The following is a 24,535-nucleotide window of genomic DNA, read 5'->3' as shown; positions in this document are numbered from 1 at the left end:
GTAGGACTTCAATCCACAACATTCCGACTCATAGACAGGCCACTGAGCCATGGCTGAGATTAAGGAGAAGTTGGTTCTTAATTTCTTGGCCTTCTGATTTTAAGCTTTAAACCAGTTAAAAAACAATTGAAGGATGAATTGCAAAATTTGGGCCAAACCTGATAAATCTCAATGTAGGATGTTGCAAAGTAATAGGTGAGGAGAACTTGGCACAAGTTCCAGGCAACAGACTTTTGGATGAGCTGAAATCCTTTGACGATGAAGATAAGAGGTCAACCAGGAAAACATTGGAATAAGTCATTCTTGAGATGACAAAGGCATGGATGAAACTTGCAGCGACAAACAGGTTGAGGTAAAGGTGAGTGTGGGCAGTGTTATGGAGGTGGATGGAGGCAATCTTTGTAATGGGATCCAGTGAGATGCTAAGTTTGTGAATAATCTGGTTTAGACTCAGACAGTGGCTGAGGAGGAAAACAGAATTGGTGGCAAGTTTATGAAGTTTACGATTTCTGTTTTAGGCCACAGGAAACTGCAACTCATCTGAGGCTGGATGTCGGACAAACAGTCTGATAGCACAGAGACAGTAGTAAGGGGGGGTGCAACAGAATTATGGGAGAGGTATTGCATATATCTGGAAGCTGATCCAATAGCTACAAGTGATAATGTCAAGGGGCAGCACGTAGATGAGAAAGGGGAAGAAGCCAAGGGAAGATCCTTAGGGGAATCCAGGACATAACAGTGCAGGGCTAAGAAACAGAAAACATTGCTAGAGACGCTCTAACCAAAATCCAATTAGCAAGATTGAAACTAAGTGAGAACAGTTCCAATGAACAATGGACAGGCGTTGGGGGAGGATAGCTGTCTGTGTTCAAGGCAGCAGAGAAGTTGAGGAGGATGAGGAAGCAAAATCCAGCTCGATTACATTCACAAAGTATGCCTTTTGTGACTTTGATAAGGTCCATTTCAGTCCAAAGACTAGGATGAAAACCTGAATGAAGTGATTTAAAAAGGAAATTGCAAAAAAGTTGGGCATAGATTTGAGAGGTGACCCTTCCCTTCTTAGGCAGTCCCTTGGGATCGAGGATGACCTGCTTCCACTCCGCTTTGATGCGTTCTGAATTGGCTAAGTTCAATGCGTGATCTGCAGACTCTGCCACACGCTGGGGCAAGTGGTGCTTGAAGAGTTGGGTAGATAGGTTGTTTAGAGGTCATTGTGCCCTAAATTGCCTTGACTTCACCTCTGCACTTTCCCTGTGGCCAATCTGCTGAAGTTGAGGTGCAGCATTATAATGACGAAAATGGAGGAGGGTTGGTGCAATAACGCAACCTTGTGTGACCCCAGTTTTCTCTGAGATGGGTTTGTAATGGTTTCGGGTGAGGATCATGGTATACATGTCATCGTGGAGTAGGCAAAGAATGGTGACAAATTTCTAAAGGTTGACAAATTTGAGGAGGGTACTCCCTTAGTCTTCACGGTTGGCATAGTCAAAGGCTTTCATAGGATCAAAAAAAGGCCATGAACAGTGGTTGGTGCTATCCCTTGCACTTTTCTTGAATTTGCTGCGCAGTGAAGATCATGTCTGTGGTGCCTATCGATGGGCGAAAAACACACAGCAACCCTGGAAGGAGTGCCTCGGCCACCAGGAGGAGGCATCTGAGGAGGATCCTTGAAATGAACTTCCCTGTGGCAGATAGCAGGGAGACTCTTCTGTAAATACTGCAATCAGACTTGTCTCCCTTCTTGAATAGAGTAATGATCGCAACATCTCTGAGGTACCCCCGGCATGCGTTCTTCTTCCCAGATGAAGGATGAGGTATGCAACCATGCCAGAAGTGTATCTCCACCATGTTTCAGAATGTGAGGTGAATGCATTCGAGAATGATAGAGAGTAAAGAGAAAAGAAAGGGAGGTTGGTGATGTGGCAGTAGTTTCCAAGGTCAGAGGAGTACAGTATGGATTATTTGAGGAAAGGGTTGATAACCACAAATTTGCAAGGCAGGGGTCTGTATCTGAAAAAAATTGCACCATTTTCAGGTCTGCTAACATGGATTTGGAAATTGGCTCAAGGGAGCAGCAGGTTGGTCTCATGGATAAGAAGTTCTTGGACAGTGCATGGAGAGAGAGAATTGGGAGAGGTGCCAGTTAAGGAATAAGGCATGGGGATGCTTAGATTGGGCAAGAGGAGATGGGCAGTGAGGGGAAGCTACAGAGGCAGTTGAATAGATGGTTTCAATCTTAATGACAAAACAAGTGTAGGAACTCCTCAAACTTCTTGTTGGAAAAGAGGGTAGTGGAAAAAATAAGTTGCAGATTACTCTTTCACCAACATTAGTTCCCTATTCAACTGACAAAGCTACAAAATAGACTACAAAATCATCCAGGTTTAATTTCAATAGTATACTAGGCATCTCCTTGTATAACAAACATGCATAATGAGGCCATCCAGTTCTACCAAACAGTTCTTATACCTGAACTCATTATGCATGACCAGTTGAGAGCCGATAGTCATAAAAGGATCATCACAGCAGTGTTCTGTTTTGACAACTGCGGTGAATTGCTAAATTGCTTGATTGACATCGTTAAGTAGTTATAATAAGTTGTATTTCTATGATCTCTATTGTCAATATCTCAATGTTTATTAGATCAAGATAAAGAGGTGTGAATTGTTTGAAGCCTCTGTTATTGATCAGTTAATGGTCTGACTGATTGAGACTTTTATAGGGTTGTAGGAACAGCAGGTTTTTTTCAAAAGAAGGTTTGTGCATGGGTGTTTATTTTCCCCTGAATGATTCCAGATATGCCATTGTTACTATATGGCTCATTGTGCATGTGGATGACTGGGCATAGAAGGGCCATGAGTTGGCATGAGGTGGTGAGGATGTGAGGGTGGCTGGGTGGCATGAGTTAGCATGAGTTGATATGAGGGTGGGGAGCATGAGTTGGCATGGGGAATGGGTGAGAGGGTGTGAGGGTTAGAGAACGTAACATCCATTAATACAACTGCGATGAAGTCCCAGAGAGCCAAGACATGCCTTCCAACCAGTCCACCTTAACACTGGCGGCTGCCTACGCACTGTTTCCAGGGTTGAGGTGCCTGACTCTATCCTTCACTACCCACCACCCTCGTCCGCCCCGTGCCCCCACCCCAGCACAAAGATCGCAACATTCAGGGGCTTTCTACCGAGGCAGGTTGGGCAAGTCAATAAATTTCCCAACTCCAGCTATATGCCTCAATAGCAAAAATCCAGCCCTAAGCTGAGAAACTATATCGGTAAAATAGCACTTTATTAAGTTACAACCTGAAAAATGGCTATCGAATAATCAACAACATCACACTTATGCTCTCATATTTGCAGCACTTGAGCTGTGGGACCTCTACACTCATTAAAGAGTAGCAATGCTCCATTACTGGCAGGATAGCCTTGTTATCTACTGCTTCCACATGCAGCAAACTTAGAGGATTCAAGGAAGATTTGGGTGTTTCCCAATAAATAGTAAATAACTACTAAGCAGAAGGAAAATTGCCTTACCGATAAAAGAACCATTCATTCATCTGATTTATAAAGAAATGAGAGTGGAAGATGTAAAAGGAAGTTTCCCCTAAATAAGAAGCTAAGATTTGTTAAACGAGTTGGCATGGGGAACGGGTGAGAAGGTGTGAGGGCTAGAGGACGTCTTAAGGAAGTGGCCCTAGATATAGTGGATGCATTGGTGGTCATCTTCCGAGATTCAATAGACTCTGGAACAGTTCCTGCAGATTGGAGGGTCACTAATGTAACCCCAATATTTAAAAAGGGAGGTAGAGAGAAAACAAGAAATTATAGACCAGTCAGCCTGACATCGGTAGTGGGCAAAATTCTAGAGTCCATTATAAAAGATTTAATAGCTGAGCACTTGGAAAACAGTGGCAGAATCGGACAGAGTCAGCATGGATTTACGAAAGGGAAATCATGCTTTACAAATCTATTGGAATTTTTTGAGAATGTAACTAGTAGAGTTGATGAGGGGGAGCCAGTAGATGTGGTTTATTTGGACTTTCAGAGGGCTTTCGACAAAGTCCCACATAAGAGATTAGCCTGTAAAATTAAAGCACATGGGACTGGGGGTAGCGTATTGAGATGGTGAGAAAACTGGTTGGCAGACAGGAATCAAAGAGTAGGAATAAATGGGTCTTTTTCCAAATGGCAGGCAGTGACTAGTGGGGTACCACAGGGATCGGTGCTGGGACCGCAGCTATTCACAATATATATTAATGGTTTAGATGAGGGAGCTAAATGTAATATCTCCAAATTTGCAGATGACACAAAGTTGGGTGGGAGGGTGAGCTGTGAGGAGGATGCAGAGATGCTTCAGGGTGATTTGGACAAGCTGAGTGAGTGGGCAAATGCATGGCAGATGCAATATAATGTGGATAAATGTGAGGTTATCCACTTTGGTAGCAAAAACAGGAAGGCAGATTATTATCTGAATGGCTATAAATTGAGAGAGGGGAATGTGCAACGAGACCTGAGTGTCCTCGTACACCAGTCGTTGAAGGTAAGCATGCAGATGCAGCAGGCAGTAAAGAAGGCAAATGGTATGTTGCCCTTCATAGTGAGAGGATTCAAGTACAGGAACAGGGATGTCTTGCTGCAATTATACAAGGCCTTGGTGAGACCACACTTGGAATATTGTGTGCAGTTTTGGTCTCCTTATCTGAGGAAGGATGTTCTTGCTATAGAGGGAGTGCAGCGAAGGTTTACCAAACTGATTCCTGGGATGGCGGGACTGACATATGAGGAGAGATTGAGTCGGTTAGGATTATATTCGTTGGGAGTTCAGAAGAATGAGGAGGGATCTCATAGAAACCTATAAAATTCTAACAGGACTAGACAAGGTAGGTGCAGGAAGGATGTTCCCGATGGTGGGGGAGTCCAGAACCAGGAGTCACAGGCTGAGGATATGGGGTAGACAATTTAGGACTGAGATGAGGAGAAATTTCTTTACCCAGAGAGTGGTGAGCCTGTGAAATTTGCTACCACAGAAAGTAGTTGAGGCCAAAACATTGAATGTTTTCAAGGAGTTAGATATAGCTCTTGGGGCGAAAAGGATCAAAGGATATGAGGAGAAAGTGGGAACAGGCTATTGAGTTGGATGATCAGCCATGATCATAATGAATGGTGGAGCAAGCTCGAAGGGCCGAATGGCCTACTCCTGCTCCTAGTTTCTATGTGAATGCGTCATCCTTTTTATTGGATTTTTATTCACAATTTTTTCTTAAATATAGTTTTATTTCCTTTACTTCCACCTCTCTGGGAGGTTTACACCTTGGTGGAGTAAGTTACACAGTGTTGGTAATCCTATGGTATCTCATGTAAGTGATCATATGCATTTTGCACTCAATCTTTTAGTGTGAAAGGTATTACAAATGAGTCTGGTCTTGCCCTCAACTATTGTCCAAAAACGGATACAAGCAGGAATTACTGAATTAAATGAAAAGCAGAAACCCATATGACTTTTTGTCCCTCTCTAGCCTAAAAGTGCTGAAATCAAATTTATCAATTGATCTGGTTGAGATCAGCTAACTCAGCACAGACCGGAAATCAAACCTGGATATTCTGATCTATGTGGTTTAGTGCAACAAGTAGTACTGTTATCCACAGAGCCATTGGGGAGTTCAAATCCTGGAAGATCAGCACAATTCCTACAGACTCCAAAGCAATCCACGAGGGCTGGCAACCTTAATCCCAGGTTTACCAGTGGGAGCAGGGGATCCGAATACCACTCCCCCACCTCCTCCCAACTAACACACAAATCCCAAGGTAACTAGGAACAACAAACCTTCTCTATATAGGGAGAGAGTTTGATACCCTTATGAATGGCAAAGGATTTGAGACCCACCCAAGGTAACCAATGCAGTTACTGCCCCTCCCCCAAAACTGGACGAACATTTAACTAAAATGTCTTCTGACATTGAAGGAAGTCCTAGCTCTTAATCAGATTAAAAGAAAAATAGCAAATGATGGAGGTCTAAAATAAAAGTAGAAAACCTCAGACAAACAATAAAATCATCCGCACCTGACAGTTTAACCTTTGGGCTGCGGTAGGAAGGAAGAGTTCTCACCTGTTTTCTCAGATGCGGACAGTTGTGTATATAGAAAATTGTCATTATTTCTTGACAATTTTTGGAGCACATGTTTAATGGATACTGTTTGTTCTCTTCAAATTTAAGTCCTCCTGTCTGTTATTTTGCTCAACAACTGTTTTATTGATGCAAATCTTTATTAGGCAGAATTTTTCGCTTGTTGGGCAGGCACACGATCGACCCGAACGAGTGTAAAATGACGCGCGGTGACGTCAGGCGAGCATCTCGACGTCATCGTGCACGCACGCGATATTTCAGTCAGCCGGCGCACGCAGGATCGACAGCACACCCACCGACAATTAAGTGGTCTATTAAGGCCCTTACTCAATTAATTGAGTAGAATTTTTCACTGCCCGTCCAACCATTTGGTTGGCGGGTGGGCGCAAAGGCCAATCGGTCTTTGCATTTTTGGCCAAACTTCATCCACGAGCGGGATGAGGTTTCGACCAGTGATTTAAAAAAATAATAACTTTTTACACTCCTATTTAACATGTCTCTGCTCATGGGACAGAATCACATGAGGAGATATGTTTTCATGATTTTAAATATCTCTATTTTTATGGTTAAAAATCTTCAGCTCCCTGAGGTAGCTCTGTGCCTCAGGGAGCTTTTACTACACGGACATGCGCGAACTTCAGCGCTCGCGCTCCTCCTTCCCAACCCCGGCAGCGCTGAGCCCTGCAGTGCATGTTTCATGCTGGCGAGCCGTTAATTGGCCAGCCAGCGTGAAATCGAGGTTGGAGCCCAATCACGGGCGGCGGGCGGCTTCATGACCGCTTCCGGGCGCGCCCGCCCAACAAAGGCAAAATTCTGCCCATTAACTTATTTTCGTTGAGATGCAATGTTCAGTTGTATTAAATACAGTGAAAATACACTGATATCTGCTAAAGGATGTCACACTGGGTGTTCAGTACAATTAAAATTCCTTATGCTAAAATAGTTTCCACTGTATTCATATCCAGTACTGTTAAAAATATCCAGTCCCTTATAGTTGTTTCTGTTTTTCAAAATGGTAAACCATATTTCGATAGCTATATCTCTATTAGAATTGCTCTACAGTGTATGAAAAAAATACATTGTTTATGCTAATTTCATTCAAGTTACACCCACCACCAATGGCAGTTCCACTTGGACAGCCTCTACTGGAGGGAAAAAAAAATCCCGATTGTGTCAGCCATGGCTCAGTTGGAAGCACTCTCGCCTCTGAATTCAAGTCCTAATCCAGGACGTGATAACACAAAAAAGGCTGACACTCCAGTGCTGCACTGTTGGATGTGATGTCTTTCATATAGCCAGGACACCAGTGTCCTGGCCAATATTCATCCTTCAGTCGACATCACAAAAACAGATTATCACATTGCTGTTTGTGGGAGTTTGCTGTGTACAAATTGGCTGTCACGTTTCCTACATTACAATGGCAGCTACACTACAAAAGTACTTCATTAGCTGTAAAGCACTTTGAGGTATCCAGTGGTCACGAAAAGCACTATGTAAGTGCAAGTGTTTCTTTTTTTCCCTTTATCTGTACTGTATGTATTGTAAGACTTAAAAACACTAATGGAAATAGCACACTTGGGGTCTTGCCAATGCTGATCATCTGTTCTTCACCTACCCATTATATAGGTCTAAATAGTTTCTCCAGGCACAACACATGTTTGGAACAACAGGACCTATAGCTATAATGCTGTATGATTTTCATAGTTCAAAATATGAAAATGTCAAACTCACGCCATTATGTTTTACTGAAATCCTAGGTTGACCTACATTTTCTACTACAAGGAGCTGCTGAGGCATAAAAAGCATTGATGTATTTAAAGGGGAAAGTTACATAAACACAAGAGGGAGAAAGGAATAGAAGGTTATGCTAATAGTGTTAGATGAAGAGGGGTGGGAGGAGGCTCACGTGGAGTATAAATACCAACATAGACCGAATGTTTCTGTGCTGTACATTCTATGTAACCTATGTAAAAACAGCATGCAACTAATGTGATCAAAAGATTGGTATTCTATCAATGTTATATGCAAACATGTTTAAGTTGTTATGCCCTTATTTAAGTAATGTTAATATCAAATAATTAGCATAAAATACACCAGTACCTGGATTATTATTCATAATATTTTTTGGTGGCCGTGGGCATGGTTTTGGGAGATTAGTCTCACTCAATGCTTTGGCTGCAGCAGCATGTTGAGCCTTTTTAATGCTACTTCCTTCTGCTTCCCAGGTTTGATCTCCAAGAGTCAATTGTACAGTGAAGATCTGTATGAAAAGAAAATCAAAATCAATTATGCCAATGATTGAGGTTTACTATTTTCTGAAAACATCTTAAATAATCTATCAGACCTTAACATAGCAATCTCGTCAGGGCATATACAAAGTGCCTCCAAATGTTACATTTCTCACCTGTCTTTCTAATAAAATGATTCCTTATATATTCCACAGAATTAAACAAAACAAAGAAGTAGAAGTTAATTTCCAATAAATAGTCACAGAACATAATTCATGTCCTTGATCATTCCCTGCATAAATAATTGGATAGAGCACACAGCCTAGGCAGCTGACAGGACAGCCGCTAATGGTAAGTGAAGGAAAGGCTTCACTGGTGGTTGGAGTAAAAACAACAGATGATTGGGCCAGAGGAGATTACAGAAATAGGGAGACACAAGACCATGAAGAAATTTAAACATACCGATGACAATGTTAAACTCAGGACATTGCCAAGGTAGGTAGGCGAGAACAGGGGTGATTGGAAAGTGAGAGTTGATGCAGAAGAGGATATATGCATTGGGGGTTCTGGATAAGCTGAAGTTTATAAGGGTGCAGGTGTGAGGTTGGCTAGGAGAGCCTGGAATAGCTGAGTCTGAAGATGACAAATGCATGAATGTGGGTTTCAACGTCAGATGGGGTAACACAGGATCAGAGGCAGTATTTAGTTGAGGAATTACACTGATGAATATCATACAAACTCTTAAAACCAGATTGAATTTTCCCACTATTTTAATAGCGGTGTTATGCTATCAGTGTTAATTTGGTTCAGTTGGTAGTACTCTCACCTCTGAGTCAGAAGACTGTGTCAATCTTAGCGACAAAGAAATCCATGAGCTCCTTGCACTTATTGTTGAAGGCAAGGGTGGAGTACAGAGGGGAAGGGGGTAGTCATTGGTCAGTCAACTACAGTAAATATTAACCGCAGCAATGAGAATTCAGTGACTAACTACAGCAGGTATTGCGCACACCATTCAGGATCCAATCACTAAACTATAGTTTACACTAAATACAAACCACACCAGCGAGGATCTAGTCACTAAATGATTAAGAAGGTTGCCAATAATACGAAAGTTGGCCATGTGGTTGATAGTGAAGAAGAAATCAGGAAGATATAAATGGATCGGTCAAGTGGGCAGAAAAGTGACAAATGGAATTCAATCTGGAGACATTTGAGGTAATACATTTGGAGAGGATAAGCAAGACAAGGGAATGCACAATAAACTATAGGACTCCAAGAAATGTACAGGAACAGAGTGCATGTCCACAGATTCCTGAGGGTAGCTGGACAGGTAGAAAAAATGGTCAAGAAGGCATATGGGATATTTTCTTTGACTGCCCACTGCCTGGAATATAAGTATACGTAAGTTATGCTAGAACCATATAAAACATTAGTTAGGATGCAGCTAGAGTACTGGCTACAGTTCTGGTCACTGCATTACAGGAGGGATGTAATCGCACTAAACTGGGTACAGAGGGATTCATGGATGCTGTCAGGACAGTAGAATTTTAGCTATGTGAAAAGATTGGAAAGGCTCAGGTTCTTTTCTTTGTGACAGAGAAGGCAGAGGGGAGTTTTAATTGGATTGTATAAAATACTGGGGGTTCTAGATAGAATGGATAGAAATGACTTACTTCTGCTAGCAGAGAATAACAAGGGGGCATTGATTTAAAGTAATTGATAGAGAAATTAGAAGTGTTCAGGAGAAGATTTTCACTCGGAGGATGGTGGAGGTTTGGAGCTCACTGCCTGAAAGGGTGGTCGAGGCAGAAACCCTTATCACATAAAAAAATGCTTGGATATGCACTTGGAAGTGCAACAACATACAAGGCTACAGACCAAGAGCTGAAAAGTACAATTAGGCTAGATAACTTTTTTCCAGCCATGATGGGCTAAATGCCTCCTGTGCTGTAAAGTTTTCATGTTTCTAAACTAAAGCAAATCTGCCACACACCATTCATGATCCATCATTAAGCCATGGTTTACAGTAAATATAACCCCACCAGTGAGGCTCCAGTCATTAAACTTCAGCAAATATAAATGACACACCAGTCAGGAAGGGGTACAGTGTCCATATGAAATTGGATGGAGCACAGTGTCACTGAAAGGAGGTAGGGACATGGAAGTGGTACATTGCCTGTGTGAAAGGATGGTGAGTTGGATCAGGTTTAGCGTTTGTGTAAAATCGTGGTGAGCTGGGTGAGACGCAGAGCAGGATTCTTCCGATGACGAGACTGCCCCATCATCAAAAAAGTCGACGTGGAATACATCCCTGCTGATGTTGGCAGCTCATAGCCATTTAATGCTCTACAGAGCAATAATTGGCTGGAGACAGGACTTCCACTCCCTCACTTGGGAGCAAGTTCCACCTTAGAGAGCTGCCAGACAAACGGGGCACAGATGACAGTGGGTTTCGCCTTCATTGCTGGATTCCCCCAGCAGAGCATATCGATTGCACCCACGTGACCATCAAGTCACCAACTGAGCACTCAGTGAGATCTAATAGGCTATCACTCCCAAATCAGGTTAAGGGATAGGTCCATAGAGACGCAGTGGCAGACATTCAAGGGGATATTTCAGAATACACAGAATAGATACATTCCAACGAGGAAGAAAAATTTCAAGGTGAGGACCCATCATCTGTGGTTGACTAACAAAGTTAAATACAAGATCAAACTAATTGCGCAAAGATGGGTGGCACGTCAGAAGATTGGACAGAATATAAAAAACAGCAAAGAATGACTAAAAGATTGATAAGGAAAGAAAAATTAGAATATGAGAGAAAGTTAGCTAGAAATATAAAGATAGATAGTAAGATTTTCTATAGCTATTTAAAAAAGAAAAGAGTTAACGAAGTGACATTGGTCCTATAGAAAATTAGTCTGGGGAATTAATAATGGAAAATAAGGTGTTGGCAGATGAATTGAACAGGTATTTTGCATTGGTCTTCACTATAGATTATACAAGAAACGCCCCAAAAATAGCTGTAAATTAGAAAATAGAAGGGAGGGAGGAACTCAACAAAATTACAACCACCAGGGAAGTGGTACTGAGCAAATTGTTGGAGCTGCGAGCTGACAAATCCCCAGGTCCTGATGAACTTCATCCTAAGGTTTTAAAAGTGGCTGGGGAGATAGTTGATGCTTTGGTTTTAATTTTCCAAAATTCCCTAGATTCAGGGAGCATTCCATTAGATTGGAAAATAGCGAATATAACTCCTTTATTCAAAAAGGGAGACAGTAAGCAGGAAACTACAGGCTATTTAGCTTAACATCTGTCATAGGGTAAATGCTAGAAGCTATTATTATAGACATTATAGCAGGGCACTTGGAAAAATTCAAGGTAATCAGGCAGTGTCAACGTGGCTTTGTTAAAGGGAAATAATGTTTAACCAATTTATTGCAGTTCTTTGAAGAAGGAGCATATGCTGTAAATAAAGGGGAACCGGTGGATGTACTGTACTTAGATTTCCAGAGGCCCATTTGATAGGGTGTCACGTCAAAGGTTATTGCAAAAAATAACAGCTCATGGTGTAGGGGTAACAAATTGGCATGGATAGAAATCTGGCTGGCTAACTAGAAACAGAGTTGGCATAAAAGGGTCTTTTTTCTGGTTCACAAGATGTAATGAGTGGTGTGCCATAGGGATCGGTGCTGGGGCCTCAACTTTTTACAATTCATATAATGACTTGGATGAAGGGACTGAAGGTATGGTTGCTAAATTTGCTGATGACACAAAGATAGGTAGGAAAGTAAGATATTAAGAGAACATAAGGAAGCCACAAAGGGAAAAAGATAGGTTAAGTGAGTGGGCAAAGATTTGGCAAAATAACGTGGGAAACTGTGAAATTGTCCATTTTGGCAAGAAGAATAAAAAATAAGTATATTATGTAAATGGCGAGAGATTGCAAAGCTCTGAGATGCAGAGGGATCTAGGAATCCTAGTGCATGAGTTGCAAAAGGTTAGCATGCAGGTACAGCAAGTAATTAGGAAAGCTAATAGAATGTTATCATTTATTGCGAGGGGAAGTGAATACAAAAGTAGGGTTATGCTTCAGTTATACAGGGCATTGGTGAGACCACATCTGGAGTACTATGTACAGTATTGGTCTCCTGATTTAAGGAAGGATGTAAATGCACTGAAAGCAGTTCAGAGAAGGATTACTAGACTAACACCTGGAATGGGTGGGTTGTCTTATGAGGAAAGGTTAGACAGGTTAGGCTTGTATCGGCTGGAGCTTAGAAAGTAATAGGTGACATGATTGAAACATATAAGATCCTGACAAGGGGGATGTGAAGAGGATGTTTCCTCATGTGGGAGAATCTAGAACTGTTTAAAAATAAGAGGATGCTCATTTAAGACAGAGATGAAGAGAAATTTATTCTCATACAGGGTCGTGAATCTTTGAACTCTCTTCCTCAAAATGCAGTGGAAACCGAGTCTTTGAATATTTTTAAGGCAGAGGTATATAGATTCTTGATAAACAAGGGGGTGAAAGATTATCGGGGTAGGTGGGAAAGTGAAGTTGTGGTTACAATCAGATCAGCCATGTTCTTATTTCATGGTGGAGCAGGTTCAAGGGGCTGAGTGGCCTACTCCTGCTCCTAATTCATATGTTCCCTCAATATTCAGCTGGTCGCAATCACAAGAGTTTCCTGCACGTGTGCACTCACTTTCCTGGCAGCTGACATGACTCCTTCATCCTCCCTCAGTGTAGGCTGCCGCAGCAATTCATTCCACCCCCAAAACTGTGTGGTTGGATTCTAGGGGACAAGGGATATTCCTTGAAGAGGTGGACACTCATCCCTTCACAAGCATGTGGCACAGAGACACAGAGGTAATACAACCAAAACATCTGTTCACTAGGACAACCATTGAGAAGGCCATCAGCCTTCTCTAGATGTGGTTCCAGTGCCTGCATAGATTGGGTGATGCCCTGCAGTACACTCCTGAAATGCAGAGGGATCTAGGTGTCCTAGTGCATGATTCACAAAAGGTTAGTATGCAGATACAGCAAGTAATTAGGAAAGCTAATATAATGTTATCATTTATAGCGAGGGGAATTAAATACAAAGGTAGAGAGGTTATGCTTCACTTATATAGGGCATTGGTGAGACCACGTGTGGAGTACTGTGTACATTGTAGTGATCTGCTGCACGTAACATGGCCCTCCAGAGAGGTGTGGATTTTGAGGACAGTGAAGCCCTGAAGGGCCATCAGGGGAAGGGGAGGAGGAGGGAGATGCAGAACACAGAGCTGCCCCAGGTCCGCAGGGAGGTTGCTGGGCCCAGCGTGGGGCTTAAGGAAGTTGTCAGGATGCCATTACTGGCAGGGATCATCTAATTCAAGCTCGTTTCAGCTGAGCCCCTTTGATCCAGGAGGAACGGCACAGTATGGAAATAGCCTTGAGCTGCCTATGAGAACAGTTCCATTGAAGACACGGCCTGGAACAGATCAACTCTTATGGCCAATGAAGGATGCTCAGAGCTTTTACTGTCACTGTTCATGGGCCCTTGTTCCCCTTAAAGGTTACATTTGAAAGGAATCAAAGTGACCCACCCAGTGCTCTGTCTGATGCCAAGGCCTCCACTCTCGGCCTCTTCTACATAGTGCACCCATTGAGGCCTCGGATGAAGTGGAGGTGGCCTATTCTTTTCTCTCTGCGTATGACAGAGATGCATTTGACAATCATCCTCATTATAGACGCATCAGCGGGGGCACATCCAGAGGCTGCTACACCAACATCATTGCAGGGGCAGCCTCCATCACTGGATCCTCCTGCACGGATGATCTCTTAGCCAGAGGGACCAAGGAGGCCAACGACAATGATGGTGCTCTGTGAGGAGTGGTACCCTCATCCTCCTCAGTGTCTGTCTCAGCCTTTAGCTGGTGCTCCAGATGGTTGGAGAGGGTAACTAGTCGAGGTGCAACTGCCAACCCCTCCAAACACCTTTGCGCCATCACCACTACTGACTGGTCAAGGCTACATAGTGGCATGAATTCTATGAACATCAGTGTGCAGTTCCTGCATGGACTCATATGGCTCTCCATGAGGTTGGTTTCTCTGATTGGGGGAACTCATGTGCTCAAAACCATGAGATGAACGGACTCCTCCTTTCTCAGCCCATGATCCCACACTACCTCAGGGAACTCTGACATGTAGGAGCACATTTGTTGCTGCTTGTCTAAATAGAGCCCCCATTCCTATGACTCCTGACGCTCTGCATCTGTGCCCAGCTGAGCATAAGACCATAAGACATAGGAGCAGAAATTAGGCCAATCGGCCCATCGAGTCTGCTCCGCCATTCAATCATGGCTGAAAAGTTTCTCAAGCCCATTCTCCTGCCTTCTCCCCGTAACCTTTGATCCCCATACCAATCAAGAACCTATCTATCTCGGTCTTAAATACACTCAATGACCTGGCCTCCACAGCCTTCTGTGGCAATGAATTCCACAGATTCACCACTCTCTGGCTAAAGAAGTTTCTCCTCATCTCTGTTCTAAAAGGTCGTCCCTTTACTCTGAGGCTGTGCCCTCGGGTCCTAGTCTCTCCTACTAATGGAAACATCTTCCCAACGTCCACTCTTTCCAGGCCTTTCAGTATTCTGTAAGTTTCAATCAGATCCCCCCTCATCCTTCTAAACTCCATCGAGTATAGACCCAGAGTCCTCAAACGTTCCTCATACGTTAAGCCTTTCATTCCTGGGATCATTCTCGTGAACCTCCTCTGGACTCTCTCCAGGGCCAGCACATCCTTCCTGAGATATGGGGCCCAAAATTGCTCACAATATTCTAGATGTGGTCTGACCAGAGCCTTATAAAGCCTCAGCAGCACATCCCTGCTTTTATATTCTAGTCCTCTCGAAATAAATGCCAACATTGCATTTGCCTTCCTAACTACTGACTCAACCTGCAAGTTAACCTTAAGAGAATCCTGGACTAGGACTCCCAAGTCCCTTTGCACTCCAGATTTCTGAATTCTCTCCCCATTTAGAAAATAGTCCATGCCTCTATTCTTCCTACCAAAGTGCATGACCTCACACTTCCCCAAGTTGTATTCCATCTGCCACTTCTTTGCCCATTCTCCTAACCTGCCCAAATCCTTCTGCAGCCTCCCCGCCTCCTCAATACTACCTGTCCCTCCACCTATCTTTGTATCATCTGCAAACTTAGCCAGGATGCCCTCAGTTCCTTCATCTAGATCATTAATGTATAAAGTGAAAAGTTGTGGTCCCAACACTGACCCCTGCGGAACTCCACTAGTCACCGGCCGCCATCTGAGAAAGACCCCCTTATCCCCACTCTCTGCCTCCTGCCCGACAGCCAATCTTCTATCCATACTAGTACATTGCCTCTAACACCATGGGCTCTTATCTTACTGAGCAGCCTCCTGTGCGGCACCTTGTCAAATGGCCTTCTGGAAGTCCAAGTAGATAACATCCATTGGCTCTCCTTTGTCTAACCTACTCATTACCTCCTCAAAGAATTCTAACAGATTTGTCAGGCATGACTTCCCCTTGATAAAACCATGCTGACTTTGCCCTATTTTACCATGTACTTCCAAGTATTCTGAAATCTCATCCTTAATAATGGACTCTAAAATCTTACCAACGACCGAGGTCAGGCTAATCGGCCTGTAATTTCCCGTCTTTTGCCTCACTCCCTTCTTAAATAGGGGGGTTACATTAGCGATTTTCCAGTCCTCTGGGATCCTCCCTGACTCCAGTGATTCCTGAAAGATCACCACTAATGCCTCCACTATCTCTTCAGCTATCTCCTTCAGAGCTCTGGGGTGTAATCCATCTGGTCCAGGTGATTTATCCACCTTCAGACCTTTCAGTTTTCCTAGCACCTTCTCCTTGGTAATGGCCACCATACTCACCTCTGCCCCCCGACTCTCTTGAACTTTGGGGATGTCACTCGTGTCTTCCACTGTGAAGCCTGACGCAAAGTACCTATTCAGTTCCTCCGCCATTTCTTTGTTCCCCACTACTACTTCTCCAGCGTGATATTCCAGCGGCCCAATGTCCACTTCTCTCTTACCCTGTATATATATACACCTAAAAAAACTTTTGCAATCTTCTTTTATATTACCGGCTAGTTTACCCTCATATTTAATCTTCTCCCTCCTTATTTCTTTTTCAGTTGTCTTCTGTTGGTCTTTGTAGGCTTCCCAATCCCCTGGTTTCCCAATGCTCTTCGCCGCAGGAGAGCAGAGCTGTGTCTGATCTTCATCCTCTGAAGAGGACTGCCCACAACTGCCTCTGCCTCTCTCACCTCCTCCTGCTCACTGGTGGTGTGCTTAGTATCCAGTGCCACCCTACATATGCATGTATAAGGGTCCACCGAGGTAAGTGAACCTGCACTGATGGAGGATAGGTAAGGTATGTCCTTGCAGGAGAAGCAGGCTCACAATCCATGGATGGTGTTTGGTCTTAGCTCTGTTCTGGCAGCACTTGGCTTGCTGGTGGTGCAGGAATCGGTCTTATTGTCTCGATGTCAGCACCTGCAGGAGGTGCAAGAAAAAGTCCTGAGAACTAGCCTTGGAGAACAGTGCTAAGGCTTCCCAGTGCATCTGAGTCTTCACCATCCTGTCAGGCTCCTTAATCTGCACTTTCCAGTTTCAATTCACTCTCTACCAGGAATGCTCATCTCATCTTTGTGAACTTGCTCGTGGTCAGCGACCCTCACTATCTCCATGGATTTCTCATCCATGTTGGTGATGATGTATAATAAGCGAAACCCTCCTCCCATCTGGATGCTTTTCCGTGCATTGTGAGCCTGCTTCTCCTGCAAGGACAAAAAAGAGAGTTCAGGCACTACTGGCCAGAGCTTATTTTCATAAGAAGCATCATGCATCGGTGTTGGCATGTCCTCAACAGCACTATGGCTATGAGCCTTACTGAGGGTTCAGTAAGTGCCCAGGCTTCACATTCCTCCCACATTCAGGCTCCTCAGCTGGACTGTCTGCTGGAGGTTGGATACCCAGAGGCCTGTCCTGAAGGTCTGGCATTGCATCCACCTTGCCATCTGAGACTAGACCCATTTCCAGCAGACCACACTCTATCTGCTCATTGTGTCTGTCACCTCAATCCAGGCCTGTTTTGTCTGGGAGAGTGGCCTTCTCCTGTCACCTTCTGGGAAGAGGACCTGCCTCCTCTCCCTCATTGCCTCAAGAAGGATCTCCAAGTCAGTATCCACAAAGTGAGAGGCAGACCTGGCCCAGGTTTTAGCTCTCTGCCTCTCTATTGGTAATCGTACCACAGCAACCGATTCAGTGAAATAGCAGCCATAGTAATGATTGCCGTGGCTGATTTAAATTGGGCCCACTCTCGTCCTGTCCCATCTACGTTCCTGCCCCCGTGGCCGCCATTTGCCCCCCCGCCCCCCCCCCCCCCCAAACAGAATCGGGCACTATGACGGGCATGAGCAGATAATATGGCGAGAAGGCCAGAAATCGATTCTACGCCATCATGAAACCAGTTTACGATTGTCTGCCCCAGCCGTCAATGATGGGCTGCCTTTCCCACCAGGAACATAATTTCAATACATTTGCATCTCATCATCTCGCCTGCCTGCCTACCAGAATCATCCCCCAACGCTGAATAATCCAGGTACAATCATGCCGACGTGTTTCACAACTGAACATAAGCGACATGCACCTAGGGAGCTGCACTGCACCTGGGACTTTGAGGTTTGTTTGCCTGCATTGCTTCAGGCAGCACTCGTGGTCATCATCACTAGGCTTCGCAGGCAGCAGCATGTCACTTTTAGAGTTGCTCACGGGCAGGTATCTACTTACCAGGCCAGCCATAACACAGGGGTGGCTTTTCAGTGGCTGCAGGGCTAGAGCTTGCTTGGTGAAGGGGTAGAAGTGACCTCAGGCAAGGGAAGAGGCTGCAGGTCTAGGACAATACTGGGGAAGGGGGGAATCCCAGGGTTTGTGTGGGAACACATGTTGAACTGTGCAAGAGGTCTCAAGCTGAGGTGGCAAACTCCAGAGGAGATGAGGCCAGGTGGAGATGTGAGGGTGTGTGTGAGAAAGTGAGTGGTGATGTCCCTTGAGCTGTCAGTGAGTGAGATGTCAGTGAATGTGTGATGGGCTTGTGAGTATGCAAGTTTAGAGTGATGAGATGGTTTCCTTACCCTGGTGGCATGGATGAGATCATTTATCCTCTTTCTGCACTGGATGGCGAACCTCTTCTGTGCAGTGTTGGCACTAACCACCGTTGCCACCACCTCCCAAGCCGGAATGATGACACTGATGGGCCTTCTGCGGCCAGAGTGAGGGTAGAGGGCATCACGGCAGCCCTCCACAGCATCCAAAAGGCGTTCCAGGGACACGACAGAAAAATGGTCGGATGCAGTCTTCTTGCCTTTCGGGACCATGTCTTCCGTGCAGCAGTCCTGGGCTGCAAGCACCGAAAGCTATGCATTGCAGCTTCAGTTCAAATATAGCACCTGGCGTGAGGAAACGGCATGCAGGCAAATTGGAGGAAGCCCACCAGTGACACGGTATATATCTCGTGACTGCATAAATAATGAGGCGGGAAGGGGACGATATGGCGCGAAAACCTGCCATTATGGCCAGCAGGCAAAACATTGTTTTACATGCCCACTACCGCACAGTGCAATTCTGGGATGATTCTGTCTATTGATTCTGTTTCTCTCTCCAGATGCTGCCAGACCTGCTGAGTATTTCCAGCATTTTCTGTTTTATTTCAGATTTCCAGCATCTGTAGTATTTTGCTTGTATTTTTAATACTCAAAGACAATGTTTAATGATTTGAAGCTACATACAGTGACAAAGACAGGGTCATATTAAAGGAACTTGAGAGACTGTTGAGAACAAATTATTCAATAAATGTGGTTAAAATCAGTACAATTTGAATCAGCAGAAATTATATACAACTGGGCAGGCTGTCATAACTTAAATGATGTTTTCTTTTCAGGGGAGAAGTGGAGAATTAATTTAATATATTTTACTAATTGATGCACACTTAATTGAACTTAGGAGGGAAAAAAATGGAAATGCTAGGAAAACACAATAACCATCCAAATATCTATACTCCCATGACAAAGTCAAGCATCTATTCACAAAGAATAGTGCTTTTTTTTTTCATTCATGGGATGTGGGCTTCGCTGGCTAGGCCAGCATTTATTGCCCATCTCTAATTGCACTTGAGAAGTTGGTGGTGAGCTGCCTTCTTGAACCGCTGCAGTCCATATGGTGTAGGTACACACACAGTGCTGTTAGGGAGTTAGTTCCAGGATTTTGACCCAACAACAGTGAAGGAACGATGATAAATTCCCAAGTCTGGATGGTGAGTGGCTTGGGAGGAACTGCCCTTGTCCTTTTAGATGATAGTGGCCGTGGGTTTGGAAGATGCTGCCTAAGGAGGCTTGGTGAGTTCCAAGTTTAATTTGAGACAAATCAGATCACACAGATATAAGCATACTTTACATTAATGCCCTTATTTATTTTACAAAAAGTCAAGATTATTTCATCTTCAATATTCAGTTATTAAACAATGAAACCAAGATCATCATAACAGGCTTATAAAAAGGGAAACCCTGGACTGCTTGAATATTACATTCTAAATTGTCGCTTGGTAGTACAGAACTTGAATACTACTGAAAAGAGTGAAATGTTGCAGAAGCTTTTCACCTTGCAATCATCATGACAAGCGCAAGAATGCCAAATTTCAAACAAACACAATTTATTTTTATACAACAAGAGGAAAGGGTGCCGATTGGTTGGCTAGTGGACTCTGATTGGCCAAAATGTTGTCATGGAGAAAGCAGTGGGGTACTATAGGCTCCCCAAGTTCCCAGGTAATTCAAACAAGACATATTCTTTGCAGAGAACAGGTCCTCACATATCAATGTATGTCAGTTCTAGTGTAGGCCTGAGGCCTGCAATCACTAATTTTTGCCATTTTATATTTTTTACATTTTATTTTTGTTTTCCCTTGATTTTCAGAGAACTTGTATTAAGCCTGTACTGAATTTTAAAAGTTACTTTGTAGACCTTGATTTCGCAGCTGTTGTTTTGTCTAAACTAATGTTTTTCCTTTTCTTGCTAGATTTGCTAAAATAGTTGTTTTCTATTGTTTAACAGGAATCAACCCTTACTGCATTCGATGATCCTTGAACTATAAATCAGCACAATGAGTAATCTTGCAGTGCTTCTGAGAAGAATTTGATAAGGACTCATGGTTGTCAGACTTTAGTTTTGAGTAAGTCTGGATGGAAGGCTGGAATGGAGCCAGAAATTGGACTTAAAGGGGCATAAGCATCCAGCATTTGGGGCTGCACCCAGAGTCAACTAGTCATCCACTGAAGACTATGGAGGAAGGGACATCGACAGAGTGATTGACCAGAAAGTCCACCCCCATGCAGGGTTATTCAGAGACTTGGTAATGTATGAACCAAGGGATGTTGTAGCATTTTAGGGAACTGCCTCAAACAGACTAATTTGGGGTTGTTTTACCATTTTGGGGAAACTGTCTTGAACAGACCAATTTGGGGTTACCATTTGTGCTACAATAAAGTTATCTTTCTTCCTTTCTTTTACATATATTATATGAAGTGTTTTTTTTCTTACTTTCCTTTTAATAAAGCTATCTTTCTTTCCTTTTTTAAATCACTAATAATTGTTTAATAAAAATTGTTGTTTTCACATATTATTTGGTATTGAGTCACTCATTCCTGTTACGTCCAGAGTATGGCTCCAAGCCTAAGTGAGGCTCCACAAGGGACTCTCACACTCCTACACTAGCAAGCGTAAATGATCCACATTAAGAGCTTGACCGATTATCTTAAATCGGTTGTTAGTGTAGCTGTTAGCGCATTCCAGATTGTTCAGCAAGTGGTGTCCAATCACAGTATCACATCTAATATAGATGTTTTGTTTTGGGTTTCGCAAGCATGGGCTGGTTGAGTAAAGTCTATATTCTGCCCATTATGAACAACTGAAGGAACATGTTGTTTGATTTGGTCAACCAATTTTTGGCCATTTTCTGAATCCGTATTCTTGGAACTTATGAACTTAGCAACCCGTGCAGTCAAGTTCAGTTTTAATAATAACATGTATGGCCAAATAGATGGTATAGTCATAGGATTGTCTCCAGGTCCAGCACTTGCTAACATTTTTGTCAGTTTCCATGAGAAACGCATTTTTGATGGAATAAGCCCAAACCTCCTACCCTGAGCATATTTCTGATACATGATATGCCCACAATCTTTGAATCTGCAGCCACATGTAAGGATTTCTTCACACACCTTAGCGTGCTCCATCCCTCACTTAATTACGTACCTGGCATCGCACCAGCCCTGAAATTCATACACAACATTGCAGAATGTCTTTTTGGACTGACGGCAGCATCAGACGTCTTTTCGGACAGACTGCGCAGTTTCGGACCTGAAAAGTGCCCGGCCTACCTCAAATTACCCTGGAAAGGCAAAGTATCTCAAAAATGTGAACAACAGGTTAAACAAGCCATTTCACACTACTACTATGCAGTGGCTACGAGAGCGGCATTTTCCACTAAAAGGATGCTGCATTCAGTCTAAAAAGGCATTCTGCCTACCACAAAATTGAGCAGTGTCATGTATGAATTTCAGTGCCAGTGCGATGCCAGGTACGTAGGCCGGTCGTCCCAATGGTTGGTTGATTGAATCAAACATGTTCCTTCGGTTTTTCACAAGAGGAAGAGCACAGGCCATACTCAACAAGCCCGTCCTTGCAAAACCCAAAATAAAACATCTACTATTACATGTGATTCCACGATTGGGCAGCACTTGCCGAACTATCCTGAGTACATTAATAGCTACACTGACAACCTCTTTAAGACAATCAGTCGAGCTCATAACATGGCTTATTTATGCTTGCTAGAAGCGACATACATTCATACGTAGGGACACGTTCTCTGAAAACAAAAGGAGTATGTTCAAGCCTTGGACAGTTTTTGAACTACCCAGGAGCTTGGGGAGCCTATAGTTCCCCACTGCTTTCTCCATGGCAACACCTCAGCCAATCAGAGTTGACTTGCCTTTCAATCAACACCCCTTTCTCTTGTAGTATAAATTGTTGTGATTGTTTGAAATTTGACATTCTTGCGTTTATCTTGATGAGTGAGAGAGAAAAAGCTTCGACAAGATGTCTCTCTTTTCAGCAATACTTTCTAAATCAATATAAAGAGCAGTAATGCCACAAAATTATAATAACAACCTTTTAAAAAATGCTACTCAACTATTACCTTGGCATGGGCAGGCCCTCTTTCATTCAGAAGCTTGTATTGGGGCTGGATTCTGTTGAAACGGGCTAACTCATTCACCAGGCACATTGGGGTTTTCTCTTTGGGGTTTGCCATGTTATCCTGGAAAGAAACTGCAACCAACACATTTAATAAAATATACCATTTAACAATGCCCAGCTTTGAAGAAAATAAATATCCACTTTGCAACAAAAAATGACTCGCACTTCAATTACTTTGACTTAATGCCTGTACAAGACCTTGGTTAGGCCCTATCTAGAACACAGTGTCCAGTTCTGGTCCATAAAATGACTATAAAAGCTGCTGGGTTGTTTAGAAACCTGTTCACTAATCAACTTCAAGGATGAGATGTTGCTGCACCTACTGGGTCTGGCCTCCAGTTCTGCATTATATGGTTGAGGTCCTAATGCCCTCAGGATAGGCAATAAATATTTGTTTGGCATTGTTGCCCACATCCCAAGAACAAATATGAAAAACTTCATATGCCAGTTAAATTATTTAAAATAACTATAATCAATAGAACCATCTATATAACTATGAAAAATTAATAAAAACAACGAATTCTCAGATTCTCAGCCCTAAACTATAAATCAAAATCCAGGCTATGAAAATAAATTATGAGAACAAAATTAACAAAACTATTTTTTCCCTTCAAAATGGATGGTTTCACATGCAGGTTTTAAATGAAATGACATGGTATAATCTTGTTTGGGGGGGCGGTAGCCATATTGGCCTAGTAATCCAGACACCTGGACTAACGCTCAAGAGAAATGAATTCAAATCTCACGATGGCAGCTGCGGAAATTTAAATTCAATTAACTAACAAATCTGGAATGAAAATAAAAGCTAATCTCAATAATGCTGATCAAGAAACTACCAGGTTGCCGTAAAGATCCATCTGGTTCACTGATGTCCTTCAGGGAAAGAAATTTGCCATCCTTGCCCATTTTGGCCCACGTGTGACTTCAGAACCACACCAATGTGGTTGACTCTTAACTACCCTCTGAAATAGCCTGTCAAGTTACTCAGTTCCACTACAGGTAAGCCGAATAAGAACAAAATTGGACAGACCACCTGGCATCGATCTAGGCACCCAAAATGACAGAGGCACATCCAATCCAGTCGAACCTGCAAAGTCCTCCACACTAGCATCTGGGGACTTGTGCCAAAATTGGTAGAGCTATCTGACAGACTAAGCAGTCTGACATAGTCATACTCACTGAATCATACTTTACAGCCAATGACCCAGATCCTTCCATCACCATACCCGGCTACGGCTTGTCTCCAGGCAGGATAGACCTACCAGAGGTGGTAGCACAGTGCTATACAGTTAGGAGGGAGTGGCCCTGGGAGTCCTCAACATTGGCTTTGGACCCTATGAAATTTCATGGCATCAGATCATACACGGATAAGGAAAACTCCTGCTGATTACCAACTACCGCCCCCCCTCAACTGATGAATCAACTGATTGAACACCATTTGGAAGAAGTACTAAGGTTAGCAAGGGTACAGAATGTACTCTGGTCTTCAATGCCCATCACCAAGGCTGACTTGGCCGTACCACTACTGACTGAGCTGGCCGAATCCTGAAGGACATATCTGCCAGAATGGGCCTGCAGCAGGTGGTGAGAGAACCAACAAGAGGGAAAATATATATCTGATCTTGTCGCCACCAATCTACCTGTCACAGAGGCATCTGCCAATGTCGGTATCGGTAGGAGTGATAGTCGCACAGTCCTTGAGGAGAGGAAGTCCCATCTTCACAATGGTATGTGGTACAACTATCATGCTAAATGGGATTGATTCAGAACAGATCCAGATGTTCAAAACAGGCATCCATGAGGCACTGTAGACCATCAGCAGCAGC

The 24,535-nt window shown here is 43.4% G+C and overlaps 1 protein-coding gene across 4 annotated transcripts in view; it reads right to left on the bottom strand.

Annotated features, from left to right (window-relative positions):
* The window catches only part of stau2 (staufen double-stranded RNA binding protein 2), a 500,403-nt gene that overhangs the window by 412,022 nt on the left and 63,846 nt on the right, over nucleotides 1-24,535 (bottom strand). For all 4 annotated transcript variants that reach the window (XM_078540321.1, XM_078540322.1, XM_078540323.1 and 1 more), the window contains exons 3-4: nucleotides 22,651-22,781; nucleotides 8,223-8,382 (exon numbers count right to left, since the gene is read on the bottom strand). In XM_078540321.1, coding sequence (XP_078396447.1) covers nucleotides 8,223-8,382; nucleotides 22,651-22,781 — 291 coding nt within the window. The remainder of the gene's footprint in view (nucleotides 1-8,222; nucleotides 8,383-22,650; nucleotides 22,782-24,535) is intronic.

Source organism: Cetorhinus maximus, chromosome 4 (genome assembly GCF_964194155.1).
Source record: "Cetorhinus maximus chromosome 4, sCetMax3.hap1.1, whole genome shotgun sequence".
Lineage (NCBI taxonomy): Eukaryota > Metazoa > Chordata > Chondrichthyes > Lamniformes > Cetorhinidae > Cetorhinus > Cetorhinus maximus.
The sequence above is the reverse complement of the archived record's forward strand: the minus strand, read 5'-3'. Positions and strand labels throughout refer to the sequence as shown.